Source organism: Podarcis melisellensis (genome assembly GCF_964234715.1).
Source record: "Podarcis melisellensis genome assembly, chromosome: 6".
In the NCBI taxonomy this organism is placed as follows: Eukaryota; Metazoa; Chordata; class Lepidosauria; order Squamata; family Lacertidae; genus Podarcis; species Podarcis melisellensis.
Window position 1 is genome coordinate 56532776 of NC_138538.1, and position 14848 is coordinate 56547623.

At 42.5% G+C, this 14848-nt stretch overlaps 1 protein-coding gene across 5 annotated transcripts in view; it reads right to left on the reverse strand.

Annotated features, from left to right (window-relative positions):
* Positions 1–14848, reverse strand: part of SSBP3 (single stranded DNA binding protein 3) — a 171775-nt gene that overhangs the window by 10961 nt on the left and 145966 nt on the right. For 2 of the 5 annotated variants that reach the window (XM_081915863.1, XM_081915862.1), the window contains exons 6-11: positions 11092–11172; positions 10146–10205; positions 6254–6320; positions 6063–6139; positions 888–976; positions 715–763 (exon numbers count right to left, since the gene is read on the reverse strand). In XM_081915863.1, the coding sequence (XP_081771989.1) occupies positions 715–763; positions 888–976; positions 6063–6139; positions 6254–6320; positions 10146–10205; positions 11092–11172 (423 nt within the window). The remainder of the gene's footprint in view (positions 1–714; positions 764–887; positions 977–6062; positions 6140–6253; positions 6321–10145; positions 10206–11091; positions 11173–14848) is intronic. The other 3 variants (XM_081915864.1, XM_081915865.1, XM_081915866.1) reach the window with 3 other exon arrangements.

Consider the following 14848-nt stretch of genomic DNA (forward strand, 5'->3'; position numbering starts at 1 on the left):
CTGGTGGAGGAAGAAGAGGAGTTGGTGCTGATGCCGGCTTCAGCCTCATCATAGGCTTCACTCTTTGCCTAGGCCTCAGTGCCAGAGGAGGGCGAAAAAAGGAGGAGAAAGAGGTGGCGGCTGCACCAGTGGAGGAAGCTCCTCAGCTCAGCCCCACAGGCTTTCCCTTGGCTGTCCTCACAGGCTCATGCAGTGACACTGTTGACCAACTAACTCACTGGTTAGATTCAGGCAAGTGGAGTGGAACTGGTTCAAAAACGGGCAGAAAAGGGGCAGGCTGGTAGCACTTATCAGAGATGGAGGAAGAACTGGGGGAGGGTGATGGGGTGGAGAGACCATGCCGGTGTAGATATACAGTAGGAAAATGTGGTGTTTCTGTCGCCTTGTTTTATTAGGGAATGCAGTGGGATTTCCCAATAGAAAACAAAGGAAATGATTGGCTCGTTAGGCGAATGCTCGCCTAACGAGCTATTTCTCAGCAACACATTATGGTTGGAAAGCGGGGCCCGTGTGTACAGGAGACTCCCTCCAACTCATGAAAGGAGACTGGAATGGTGGCTGCAGTGTGGGCCTAGTTAGTTTGGTTGTCCCATCTCACCCCTACAGTAGAATGCCAGAAGACGGCAAATGAGAGGAATTCAAGTACTACAGGAAAACTAAATTATGAGGGCCAAGTTTACAAGAACAAAGGCATTCTAATAAATGGACACTTACTGAATTAGCGCTGTTGGGATTGGGCCATGGTCTACCAGCTCCTGGACCCCTGGAGTTTGAGAGAAAACAAGCCTTCAGCATGTACAGAGTGACAATGTGAAACCAAAAATGATTTCCACATCTAGAATTGTAAGAACGTCAACGGAAAGCCAGCAGCATGGCAGGTGCCTTACATGTTAATCCCAGGCATGCCGGGCCCTAGAGAGTTGGGTGGAGGTCTCATTCCGCCGCCATAGTTCTGCAATGATAACCAAGGATCAGTCTACCATAACGAGAAGGGAAACCGGAGAAGAAAAGAGAAAGGAAAAAAACAAACAAAAACGAGAGGGTTAGTTTGTGAAAATGAACTTTAATTAAAAAAAAAAGATGATGATAATGAACACATAGGCAAAATTAGCTACTTTGAAAAAGTAAAACTGGACGGCGGCATCTCTCAATTTGCGCTTTGACCAGGCAAAGGATTTTTTTTTAAAGGGGGAGTGGGGAAGAAAATCTTAGAAGCCACCCAAATTCCCATCTCATGGTAGGAGTGTACCAGGAATGCCCAGTGGGCTAAGGCTTCTAGCACTGGCCAATGCAGGTCATCAAGGAAGCCGTAGCTGCACCTAAAGGGTATGTAAGATGGTTATCTTGAAAGGTAATAAACACAAACAAACAAAACCGAAAAAGAGAGGCTTGTCACAGGAAGCCAAATGGGAGAGGTAGACATGAAAGAATTAAGATTCCTTGCTTAGTGTTGTGGTGGGAGAATTGCATGGAAAGAAGCAGGAAAAAAATGTGGGGTGGGGTGGGCAGAAGAGAGAAAGATTCTGCTTTAAGGAAGACAAGGCGAGGAGCAGAAAGGGAAATAGTGACAGCACAAAGGTTTGCAACAGCTTCTAAGTAAAGAGCATTCGGTTACAAAACAGCAAAGCTGGCCAGTCACAAAACTGCGCAAATCTTTACTGGTGTTCATGCACAAGAAAGAGAAGACAATTCTTAGGCTAGAAAATGTCATTTCTCTCCCATTAAACACGGCTGGCAAACACTTTCGGTTCCCCCAACACAGACCAAAGTTAGAGCACAAATTCACTTCTGTGCACCAGAGAGATACTACAGAACTGTACTAGGTCCCACTTGTTTCGCAAAGGAGATCTAAAAGATGAAATCTGACAGAAAGGGCGCCAATCTGTCACAGCTGCGAAGCCCACGGAAAGCTAACGATTAAGGGCTGGGGATGAAAAGGCAGCTTATTGTGGAAGTCTACATGTGAGCACTTGCTGAAACACCTGAAGAAGCCGCTTCCTCCTCACCCCTCTGAAGTCATAAATCTAGATCTAAAGTCGGCGGCTATGGATTCTGATTTTCTTGGTTCCTGAAAGACAGCTGACACTTGGCTGGCTGATTGGCTCCCCTCCAAACATGGCTGCCCTGCAGGGCCTGAGGTAGACTGCACAAAGCAAAGAGGTGGTTCAAAGCGGGTTCCTCTTTGAAAAGAGTTTAAAGCAAAATTGCAACTGGCTTACATACTGTTTATAAGCGACGCTTTTACCCTCTCGGAAGAGCTGCTCGCTGCACACCAGGCAGAGCTCTGCTGTGATTTTGTTGCAAGGGTTTCTCAGGAACCCTCAACTCTTGAACGGAACACTTTGGTCTCCCATTTCTCCTGACAGAGGGCAGCCACAGCTGGCAACAGATCTGCTGATCATTAGCCGATCAGTACAGTCCATACTCCTGGCAAGAAAACAGCCTGCTTGGCTGAATGCTAGGCAACCCGGGTAGTCACAATCTCCATTTTTTGAAAAAATCAAATCAAAGCGCTTCACCTGCCTCGCTAACTTCAGGGAACTACACAGGACAAGTGGGACAGCTCCTTTCTCACACTTTCATTAATGACATGTTTAAACCCTTATTGGCTGGGAACAGGGACCGATGCTATTTTGGAACGAGAAGCAAGCACCAAAGGGACAAAAAAGGACTCCCCCCCCCCCACAACTCCGCACCCATAGCAAGGTAAACAAGAGCTAGACACGGGGAATGCTCATCTACACACATTTCATGCATGGCTTTAGAAAGACTCCATGCACCTACACTTAACAGCAGCTGCAAATTCAACCACGGCAGATGCCTATGTAACTACAACGCCAATGGAATGAAATCACTCTTAAGCATGCCACTTGGTGGGGATGGCAAGCACGTGGCTTCTCCAAGTTGTACAGCACATCCAAAAGTTTTGAAGCAGTCTTTGTTTGGCTGACGCAACTATAACAGATGCAAGCTGTTATAATAACACATCAGGGACTATTAAGAGCTTTGTACCCATCACTAACAGTGCCAGACCATTAAAATAGATAACAAAGCTATTGGAATCTAAGCTTGCCGGAATGATTATGAGGCAAGCAACTTTATTTCTTTTTTCTCTTGGTTTCCTGGAGGTGTGTGGCTTCAACTGGCATTCTAATTGCACCAGTATCAAGAAGTTCAGTTACCGTATTTTTCGCTCTACAAGACACACCCGACCATAAGATACGCCTAGTTTTTAGAGAAGGCTTCAGGGATAGCCGCGCAGCCTGCATTCACTCCATAAGATGCACACACATTCCCCCTTACTTTTAGGAGGGAAAAAGTGTGTTTTATAGAGCGAAAAATACTGTATTTATCTTCCTCTTTTACACTCTCCTTCAGATGCTATGCTGCACAGCCTTTCCAAACCTGGGGGTCTCCAGACTACAACTTCGGCCATTCCTGATCATTGGTTGTGCTGGCTGGGGCGAATGGACAACAACTTGAAGTTCCTGGGTAGATGAAGGATTAATTTGTGTAAATTAGATGCAGAAGATTGAAATGTGGGCTCATACTGCACCTATTCCAATTGTTTTCTTTGCAACGATGCTGTCACAGAGTTATCAAGACCTTTCAAGTATAGTTTTTCCTAATAGTAGGCAACTATTATTCTGCCCACTTTCTCCAAGTCTAAGCCCTCCTTCTGCACTTGCCTATGCCTCCTGCTCAGCTATTGCCAGTCCTAGCCTGAAAACAGATGGTCTGACTTAAAGCCTTCTCCTTACACTTGCTGACCCTGAGGTTAATCTGGTAATAGCAGCAGAACCTTAAGTGCTGGGCTGACTTATCACAGGTGGCTACCTAGGAATGGTGTTTGTAAGGGTCAACACTTTTGCTGCAGCTGCAGATCCAAAGAACTTCACAGGGTATTACTGGATGAAAGCGATTTGCAAGGAAACCCAAGGAAACATTTTATGCACGCCCCCCCCTCTTCTAAAGTGGTAGTTCAACACTTTAAATGATTACGATTTCACAGTTGCTGAAATTGACAAACCTGATAGTATTAGTAAAAATGACAGGGGAGATGGAAGGGAAAGAAGCAAGCCGCTTTTCTGATGTGTACTAGGCCCTGTTAATACATCCCTTGGTATGCTGACATTTTCTTAATATCAGTTTTAGTGAGGGAATCATGGTGTGGTGGGGTTCTGGTGTCGAATCTGTAGTCAGTTTTCTATGCTGTTCCTTCAAACACTGAACCATAATCATGGCTTGGAAGGCTGTCTGAACTGAGCCACTGCACAGATAGCTAATCCCAAAAGAAGTTTCAGAAAGTGCAAGGGACCTCACTAAAATGTGGCTACTGGTTATGGTTCCCCTACAACTGTTTTCTGAAGTGCACATGTGGCAAGCTGGTCATCTCTAGTATCAAACCATGTGATACAGGTGCCTCAATCTTTTGGATTGGACACTACAGAAAAGCCTCATTGTGCAGCTGAGGATTACTAATGATTATATGGTTACATGAACAATGCTTTAAGAGACCACGAGTTAAATGATCATCTGTAACTACCCCAAGTCAATTAAAATCTGGCCTGAATGTCCCTAAAGTTTAATATGAGAAAGCAAAGAGAGGTATCTGAGCTTGTCTGGTTTCAGGAAGAAGCATGCTAAGAGAACAAGGAGAGAGCAGGATTGCAAAGGAAGGTCCACAGGGAAGCGGCAAGCCTGTGAAAGAAGAGATGCACATTCCTCAGTACCATCCATCAACACTTATTTACAACAAGTAAATATACATCATGCACCTCAATAACCTGATCCAACCAAGGCACAAAAAGTGGACCAACCAAGAGACTGGAGAGAGGACCTTGTATCACTCTCTCTTCACCATCTGACTCCATCTGTCCCCTTGGGAGCTTCTCACACTGATCTGTTGGCTCAGAGACTCCCAACAGAACCCACAAAACAGACGTATTGCAACAGAATTAGGTATCTAGGAACAATGGCTTTCTAGGCAGGCTACGAAGTTGTCCAGATCCTTAAGGGGTCAAACCTTGAGGTTCGGATTCAAAAGCAGCCTTCCCACTAACTGAATTGTTCCTTTCGTCCTCACAAGGCGCTTGATCCAGAAGAGGAAGTGGGGAAGGAGCTTTTTGCTGTGTTCTCTCCCTCCCCACAACCCCTTCCCCCTGTCCCAGAGAGCCTCCAACCCCCCCCCCCCGAGCCGATTTTAGGGAGATGCAAGGGGCTGCGGAAGGAAGGGGTGAGTAGGTCAATGCCACCTCCCACAACGTCCACTGGCGGGAGCTTTCCCTGAGTGGAGTTCTGCTGAGGAGATGCTACCACTGGAGGTAGCAATGCTGGGATCCAAGACTGGACCAGAACTGTATAAAAGCACATACGGGCCATGATTGGCCCATGGCATGCATCTGAGAAGTAACTTGTCAGCCCTCCTCTTCCTTCCATCATTCCTCCTGCAGGATGTAGTAAATGTGAAGTATGGATATCAAATAAACTTTGCTGGGCAGCAAAAAAGAAAAGAAAAGAAAAAGCAGGCACCTTTTGGGTTGACCTGCATAGTCGACCGGGTGTCTGCCAGTGCTATAAAGCGCAGAATAGACTGCAGCAAATTTTATTATTAAAAAACCACACAATTAAGTGAAATAAATTCAGCATTGTACCCGCAACCCAACCCCACCTAAGGGTTAGCATCCCAAGCTGTAAGATTCCTTCCTGACCAAAGTCCAATTAAACCGGAGTTTGCCCATTTGGATGAAAAGAGCAAAGATGGAAGGTGGGAGCAGGTGAGCACATGAAGTACGTGATATGAGGATGTTCACTTCTGAAGCCATAAGTAGATGTTGGAAGGTGGGATCCCCCCCCCCCAATCCAGACACATGTAAACACACTAATGTAAAATGCATTATCGCTAATGGTGAGGAAGAAAAGGTTTGGGAGGAATGGAAGTGCTCCTAGCTCTTCAAGCTCCCAGAGGCTGCTTTTATGATGTTTTGCTCGCTAACTTCATAAAGTAGCAAAGCTATTGTTTGGCACTGGACAGGGTAGGAAATGCTCTGCCCAGGTTTTACCTGTGGACCTGGACCCATGGGCCCCATTCCTCGTGGAGGATTCATCCTTTGCATCGGCCCTCCCATGTTGGGATGCCCTAGCGAGGGAAGAGAGACAGGAAGATGTTACTTTATTACTGGAGAGTAATGCACTTGGTGAAAGAATAGGCCAAGGGGAAAGAACACTTGCAGACAAGCCGAATCACATTTACCTTGTTGTCGTGTGGGGTCCATTGAGTTGGGCAGCAAGGGCTGTGTACCAGGAACACCCCCCGGAGGCTATGGGGGAAAGGAAACAAATTTGAGGAAATCAAATACTTGGGAGATGCACAGTACAAACGATATTGCTTTGCTACATTTGCTGCTGCAATTAGAAAAACCAGTCATGGGCTGAAGGCCCTTTTGGCTCAGCTGCTTTTATATCTATACTCAAAAGCATTAGACTTCAAGGAAATGGGTCAATTTACTGACGAGGGTGAGGGCAGAACAGCCCCCTTATTCTATAAGCCCTGCGTTTGTCTTATATTGCCATTGTGTGGGTGTCTGCAGAGGAAACCTGGTTGATTCAAGGATAGGCTTAATCTTCCCTAGAAATCCTCCTTCAAAAAGGAACAGGAAAACTTTCCCCCCATTCCAGTTATTCTTGACCGACTTTCCCCTAAGCCAACAGTGAAAGGTAGGTATGGCAGAGGGAGTGGGATGAAAAAAAACCAGTATTTTTTAAAGTACCATTTATTTGTATGAGAAAAATGTAACATATGGAACATCATTTTCACAATACACATGTAGGTGGAGAATGACCTCAACTTCATTCCCTGAATGGGTAAGTGATATCTCTTATTTATCCCAGTTCATCTATCATCAGTTCCTGGAGTCTCGCGTGTGCATAGTTGAATGCTACAACCCCCTTGTCTACTAGCCCATTGAAAAAAGGGGATTTCTAGGGGAGAATCAGAAGGAAGGATTAAGCAGTCCTTTCCTCCCAGTTGTTGACGGTCTTCTAGAAATGCCTTTCACCTTCGCGTTACCTTGGCCAAATGGGCTTACTGACACAATTTGTAATTTTGTCCACTCCTGACCTTCTTTAGAAAACAAGCCTCCTTTTCTATAGTTCATGGGCGCTTTCAAAAATCATGCTTCTCATGCCATAAAGCCAGAGTAAAATAGCTCCAGGTGTTTGGGTGGGCTAACTGACTGTGGCAACTCTTTTGATGCTAAGTATTCTTCTAGGTTTGGTCCTTAAGTTCATCTGTGTTTATCTAGCTCATGGGTGTTTTCTAAACACCCTCCCTCCAGTTACCTGCTACATATAAGCATCCTTCATAAGCACCTATATATTCCACAAGCATATTGAAAATGCATACACCGGAGACTAGCTAACTTAAAAAGCTCCTTAATGGATGGGGACCTAGGTATCTTATGGAGCACTTCCATCCACACCACCCAGCCTGGGTTCTTGGATTGTCTCAGGGGGCTCCTTCTTGTTCAGTGTGGGGATATAGGGTAGGGCCTTATTAGTAATGGCACCTTCACTTAGAAGCCATGCCATTCAGGTCCTTCTTTGATATAAACAACTGCCCTCCCAGGTTTTTGAAGGGTTTGGTTGAATCTGCTTTGGAGTTTTAGTACAGTATAGCCTGCATTGCTGCAGGTTTTAATGTGTGAACTTTGTTTTATCGCTAGGTTTATATTTATTTTCACTGTAAACTGCTTTGGGACCACTTTGGAAGTGAAAAGTTGTATTTAAATTTTTATAAATAAACATATATAGCTATAACAGTGGTGGAGTTTACCTGCACTGGCGGGCTAAGTTGTGATCAGGGTAGTATCTGCATGCATTTTTAAAATGTTGTGAAAGTGTTGCTTTTTTTATATAAAAAAATCCTTTTGAAAAATACATTGAATTTGCTATAGCTCACAGTTGCCATCTAGTGTCTAGTGTATTGCACTTCACAACACGTTTGCAGCTGCATAGCTGAGTCCACGGTTTAGAAACTCACGGGGTGTCACTTTTTTTGGAGGGGTGCGAAATAAGACCCGAGTTAGAAAGATCATGAACTTCCATCTTTGCTGCTACCTTTTGGTTTGGGATACCTTTACTCCAGTCTCAGCTACACTAAACGCCTAGGTACCTGACTCCCCACCACCACCACCAAAACCATTCAACAACAACGACTTCCTCATTGGAGAAAAACATAAAAGCTTTAAAATGAGCCAGGAAGTTTCTTAAATATACCATTTCGATCTTGCCTAATTGGCTAGATCTGCTTTCCTAAACACCAGTCATTGCTATGCCTTCATTTATTGGCTAAAAATACAGAAAGAGGAGCAGGCTAATTTAAAAAAACACACAAAACAAATGAGCAGAGTAGCACCTGCATATTTTGCCTCATATTTCAGGTTCAACAAGGGCTGAAGACTTGCTTCCCCTCCACTTCTTTTTGTAATGAAAACTTGGAATCCAGGGAAGATGGCTTATCAGGTGGGTGAGGGGTGTGTGATACTCTCCTTATCCTCCTTGCAGATGCCCACATGCACACATCCCTCATGAATCTATCATATATCTTCATTTTTTAAAAAGCTGTCATCCATATGCAGCCTGAGTCTCACAGTGAAGGTCCTTGAATGAAATGCTACAGATGCCAGTGCAATTTTAAGGTATACATTTGGGAAATGCACTGCGTTAAAGAAAGTTATCTGTTTGCCAACACAGGTGACATTTCATCAACAAGGGTGATAGCGTTTCCCCTTCCTTACTTAACAGAAGTGAACAGATTATGATGATGCCATTTGTATTTAAAATATGTCAACACATTTTGTAGAAATTGTAAGATTCCTTTTTTCTTGGGCAACAAATCCTTTCAACTTCATAATGTGCCTTCCATATTTTGATAAAGCTGGAGAGAAAAGACAGATATCGTCTCTCTCTCTCTAGCTATAAGCAAGTTTGCGATTTGGACATTTTCTTTGAAATTTTTTTTTTTTAAAAAAATAGTCCAGATCCCTCTTAACATCACTACTTAATAGAAGTTGTTGGCTGTAACTTAGATAGAGAACTGGTATTCCAAAATGGATATATTGATATAAAAGTTAGAAATATGTGATGCATAGAAGGTGCCGTGAAACTCCTGCATAGCTTTATGGGTCCCTTAAGGAGCTAGGCACAGTTCAAACAAAATGGATAGAGGACCTCTGCAACTGAGGATAGGTGAGATCCAACACAGCAACGAACATGGTAACTTTCTGCTCCAGTTTTGGCAAGTCCACTTACAAAGCCATAAGTGAGTGTGATGGCACTGGATGTACATTTTTTTAAAAAACAACAACACATAAACCACAATTATATATATATAATTTTTTTAAATCCTGCACAGAGTTATAAAAAGGAATTTAAATTGCATACAAGATCCCTTAATATTGTTGTTGTTATTGTTTTGGAAATGTGCAGGTAGTTAGTGTATATGGAGGACAAAGCTTTCAAGGGCTACCTAGTCGTGATGGCTTTACGCTACCTCCAGGAATGGAGGCACAATGCCTCTGAATTCTAGTTGCTGGGAAACCGCAGCAGGAGGGAGAGTTTCTGCCCTCCTTGTGGGTTTCCCCAAGAGGCATCTCTAGTTGGCTGCTGTGGGAAACAGGATGCTGAAACTAGATAAGCCTTTGGTCTAATCCAACAGAGTTCTTGTTATGTTCTAGCCTCCTGCAGTAATTTCAAAGAGGAATTTAATGTGATCATTGGTCAAGAAAGCCCAGGAAAGCATGACACTCAATAGGATGGCAGATTTAAAAATAAAATAAAATTGAGAGTCGGTAAATCTTCTGTGCACATCTTACAATCTGGTTTGCATGAACTCCACTTAGAAACGACAAGCTGGCTACAGACAGGACATCCTTCTGCCCTCAAGCTCCCACTATTTACTACATATAAGCATTTATTATATTGTGGGCAAAAGATCACCTGAGATCCCCCTTTAAGAAATGGGGTGTGTGTGTCTGTGTGTGGTAACTCATTGCAACCCCAGTGTTAAAAAGTACATGAATGCAAGAATAAACATCTTAAGCCTCAATCGTGCTTTAGCTGCGAATACTGAAGAAATACAATACCTGATTTCCCATTCTGATTGGGGGCCGGGGACCTCCTGCGTATCTTGGTGACATAAAAGGCTGTAAGCATATAAAATTAGTTCAGTGGCAATGAACGCTCAAAAGTGGAAGTAAACATTATAACCACTTCCTTCACAACTGCTCTTTAAAATACCAAAATTGATTGTATTTCCCTTATTCTACACACGTACACACAAACTCCCCAAACCGAGCATTTGATTAGCAGAACATTTCTGAGGTGAATTCCAGGCCAAATGAATGAAAGATTTAATATACTGCATTCTATTCAACTTGTAATTAAACTTGACACATATACACACAGAAGCATTTTTTAAAAAAACAAAACAAAACCCCCAAAACCCTGCTGATAAGAAATATTTAGACTCTCAAGTCTTTGACATTTGTTGTGCTTTACTGTATTTATTTGTTTAAGGTTAGGATGGTTTAATAATTTTTGACAAGAATTAAAATTAGCACAAATGAAAGTACCAAGCGAATATTAAGATACTTTTTAAACAGATTGGTAAATGAAAGTGCGGTTTGGGGAAGAGAAGAGTTTAAAACATTTCAATGACAAGTAGTGAAAACAAGCACTTAAACCGTACAATGATTGTCTTAATGCTGTTCGGGGTTGGGGGGGTGGAGGATTAAAAAAAATGATATTTGTATGTAAATTAGCATGTCTGAAAATCGAAAGCTACTTTGTAATCTGATGTCAATGGAACAAATGCAGCCAAGAGGAACAGACTTCCTAGCGGAGGTGAGATGAGGTGGAATGAAAACGATTTTGGGGTCCCGGGATCTTGAGTGGATGTAAATTCACAACGCTCCGCAAACTACCCTGGAGCTGCTCGCTGGTTAAGTTAGCGGAAGGGTGTGTCTCCCACATGCTTTGAGAGTTCACACAGAACACACATATCACAGCAGTGCCCTGCGATGTCTTTACCTGACTGTGGGGTCCCATCATGCTGTTGGGGTTGTGAGGTGGAGGCTGTGCGTGTGGCGAGGGCTGAGAGCCAGGCGGTCCCTGTGAGGTTAGATAGCAGAAGGTGGTTATAGGTCAGGCACATGAATGTGCAGGAAAAGAGCTGGCTTAACAGGAGAAGCTGGCGAATCTTCACAGGGAATGAATATTTTGTTTCTGAACATCGCAAACTTCCAAAAGAAAAAGAAATAGAAATTGGGGGGCGGCAGGGGGGGGGGAGAGAATGAGGGCAAAGAACCAATAACTGTCAAAGCACATCAAATGAGCTGTTAATTCTGAGTGAGCGACACAGCTTGTGCCCTCTGACATTTGTGATGGGATCGCTAGTGAGTCCAATGCTGGAACTGCTGCTCAGTGCTGGAATTTTACTGCTGTGCGGACAGACTAAAATAGGTGCAATGTGTGGCGGCACATAACCTGCGAGCAAACATTTTCATTGCCGAACCTTAATAAATTGTGCAAACTGTGATCTCAATTAACACAAAAAAGTCTCCAAAATATCTGGAGTGGGGGTGGGGGAAAACCTGCCTCGTCTAGTCTCACACTGGAAATTGCACACATGGCACCGCAGAAACGCAACATGTCCGCCAACTGTGCCCTGGCATCTGCCCGCGTTCAGGCACGCTTCATTCATATTATGTAATTCAGCAGATTTGGGTAAACAAAAAAACAAAACAAAATGCAAATCTGCGTTGGCTGTATGGATCATGATATGGGTCTGGGCAATACAACTTATGCAAGCTGAACAAAAAGCCCCTTCAAGTGTACTGCACTGTACTGTTTCAGTCTTCCACAAGCCTACACTATTAAATGCATCTGGATAAGTGCTTGAAGAACACATACAAAACTAGCTCACCCACAATATATTCCTATTAGATTAGCAATAGTACTTTTCTGTGTTTTCATGTGCCACTTGGGTTAAGAATTTAGAACAAGAGAAAGTTAACAAGAAGGTTTTATGATGATGATAAAAATAAAAATGCTTAATAACATGTTTCCATGCTTTACCTAGACTTCCAATTCTAGGAAGTTTGTAGCAGCAGCAATAACTTATCATTTCTACACACAAGACTATAGTGTCACATTTTTGAGACCAGAACTGCGGTCCTTCACCAAGATTAACTATCTATTGAGGCAACAATTAATCTTGCATGCAGATATGATTTTACCCGGGGGGGGGGGGGTTTAAAGGTGCCTGAGAAGAAAAAAGATTCATTTATATAGTTTCAACCTTGCAATGCAGGGCTGTAGGATTAAACATAATTTTAATTCCCTCCATTCCTGGAATCCCAGAAAACAAGAAGTTTGTTTCAATAAAAGTGTGTTCTTGAACATGAATAACCAAATTCGCACTATGATGTACACATGTTCCCTGTGTAATTTTTTCTCTCTCAAACAAACACAAAATTGTAATTGGTCTGGAAAGCAAACAAGACTTGTAAGTACATTATGAGAATCAGCTACACACTTCAGGAAAAGCAGAGGAACAGATGTTCTATACCTGCCATGTTAGTAATTTCAACAAGTGTTCGCCTTCTAGCTGCTGCCAGCAATGGCACGGTTTGTTACCATGAGCAATTTTCTTAATTAACAGACATTAATTAGCCATTTAGCAATTTTGCAAGCATTTGTTTAGCAGCTTTCCTAAACATGAATACCACTGTGATAATGGTACTGATTAGAGGATCCCCTAATTAACAGTACAGGGAAGGAAAATTGAAATCACATAAATTTAAAAGGGGAGGGGAAGTTAATGAAGGCAGGACATATTTGCACCTGCAAATCTTTTGTACCAGGGAAACTTGAGTGCAATGTAAATAAAAGAGGGGGAGAAATTGTTAAAGAGTTAACACGGAAAGATGCAAACAGAGCTCTAAACAGAAGCAGACACTCTGCTGATCCTCCAGGTTATGTTTACGGGATCGTAGAAACTGATTTTCCTTTGCATTAATAAGATCCATTGTACATAGGGTGCTAATATTTGCTCATTAACTCCTTTAACTGAGAATTAAGGGTTGCTTCTCACAGGTTATTTTTTTCTCTAGTACTGATATCTATAAACAAAATACATGAATATAGTGTTCGGTATGATGTTTCAAATGTAGCTTTCCCCCCATCTCAAATACTTAAAAGCACAGAATTAGACCCCCGCTATCAAGTACAGTGGTACCTTAGGTTAAGTACTTAATTTGTTCCGGAGGTCTGTACTTAACCTGAAACTGTTCTTAACCTGAAGCGCCACTTTAGCTAATGGGGGCCTCCTGCTGCTGCTGCGCCGCCGGAGCACGATTTCTGTTCTCATCCTGAAGCAAAGTTCTTAACTCGAGGTACTATTTCTGGGGTAGTGGAGTAACCTGAAGCATATGTAACCTGAGGTACATATTTTGAAATGCATGGGAAGCGTTTGTACCTAACAAAATCAACTCTTAAGACGCAATCACTGTGCAGCAAGGAGAATTTGTTCTCAGCACTAGCTTATCATGTGCTTTGACCCCTTCACAAAACCACATAAAGTCCTTGTGCCTCTTTTAGGTTCCAGAAAATCAAAAACAACTTTTTCAATTACACACAATTAAAGGAAGGAGTTGTCAGGAGCATACTGCAAGTAATACAATTATTTTAAAGTCAACTGAAAATGGTCTCTGGGATGGTAAACACATAAAGATTGCACAATTTAAATTGGAACAGAAAAAGTCGGCTGCTATGTGGATGCCTTTGAGATGCTTTGATCAGAGCACTCTGCAACCTCTGTTTGTAAATGTGCTACCTTCATGTAAACACTTTATCTTCTCTAGACCAAAGAAACTCCCACTTTAAATGAAATTTCTACTGAGCAATTCTCTGTGTGAGGTGAAGCCCAACCCAACCCAACGAAATGGCAATGGGTAGGCAACTGTTGCTGCTATCAATGGTAGCTTGCTTTCAGCCGTTGAGACTGCCTAAGCCCTCTCTGATCGCCTCTAAGCAGTAGCTGCATATGAGTCCTAGAGCTTAACATTTCCACTCTGTCTGGAAGAACAATGTCAAGGTCTTCATGACTGCAGAATCCTAATGAAGCTTGGGTATGACTTTCATGGTAGAGGAGGATGGGAAGCATCTTTTAGAACAGGAAAAGTCAGCACTGGGCTTATACGCAACAGCAACATAACAGAACGTAGCCTAGAACCTGGGTTGGATTCATTCAAATGCATAACAATTGCTCCTTGTCCCAGATATATTAACATGTACCTCTGAAATGCCTTGCTTCATGACTCCCACATTTCTATCAAACATGTCAATGGTAACCTCAAAAATAAACTCTTATTTTAGGTCTATTAACATCATTTCTATGGAAGCCGCCCAGAGTGGCTGGGGAAACCCAGCCAGATGGGCGGGTACAAATAATAAATTATATTATTATTATTATTATTATTATTATTATTATTATTATTATTATTATTATTATTATTATTATTATTATATTTGAAGTAGCTTTGACCAAGAAGCCATGTAGCTAATATGATCTACCTAAGTCTCCATGGAACAAAAGAATTACCCCCATTTCATCAATCTAATTTATTTTATAGACTAGTTTATATGCAAGTTTATTTTATTCACATCTTTTTCATTTTATTCACAACAGCCTTTTTCAGCCATGGGCTGGTCCACTGTCCCTCAGACCATGTAGTGGGCCGGACTATTTTTTTTGGGGGGGGGGGGAGGAGAATGGATTCCTATG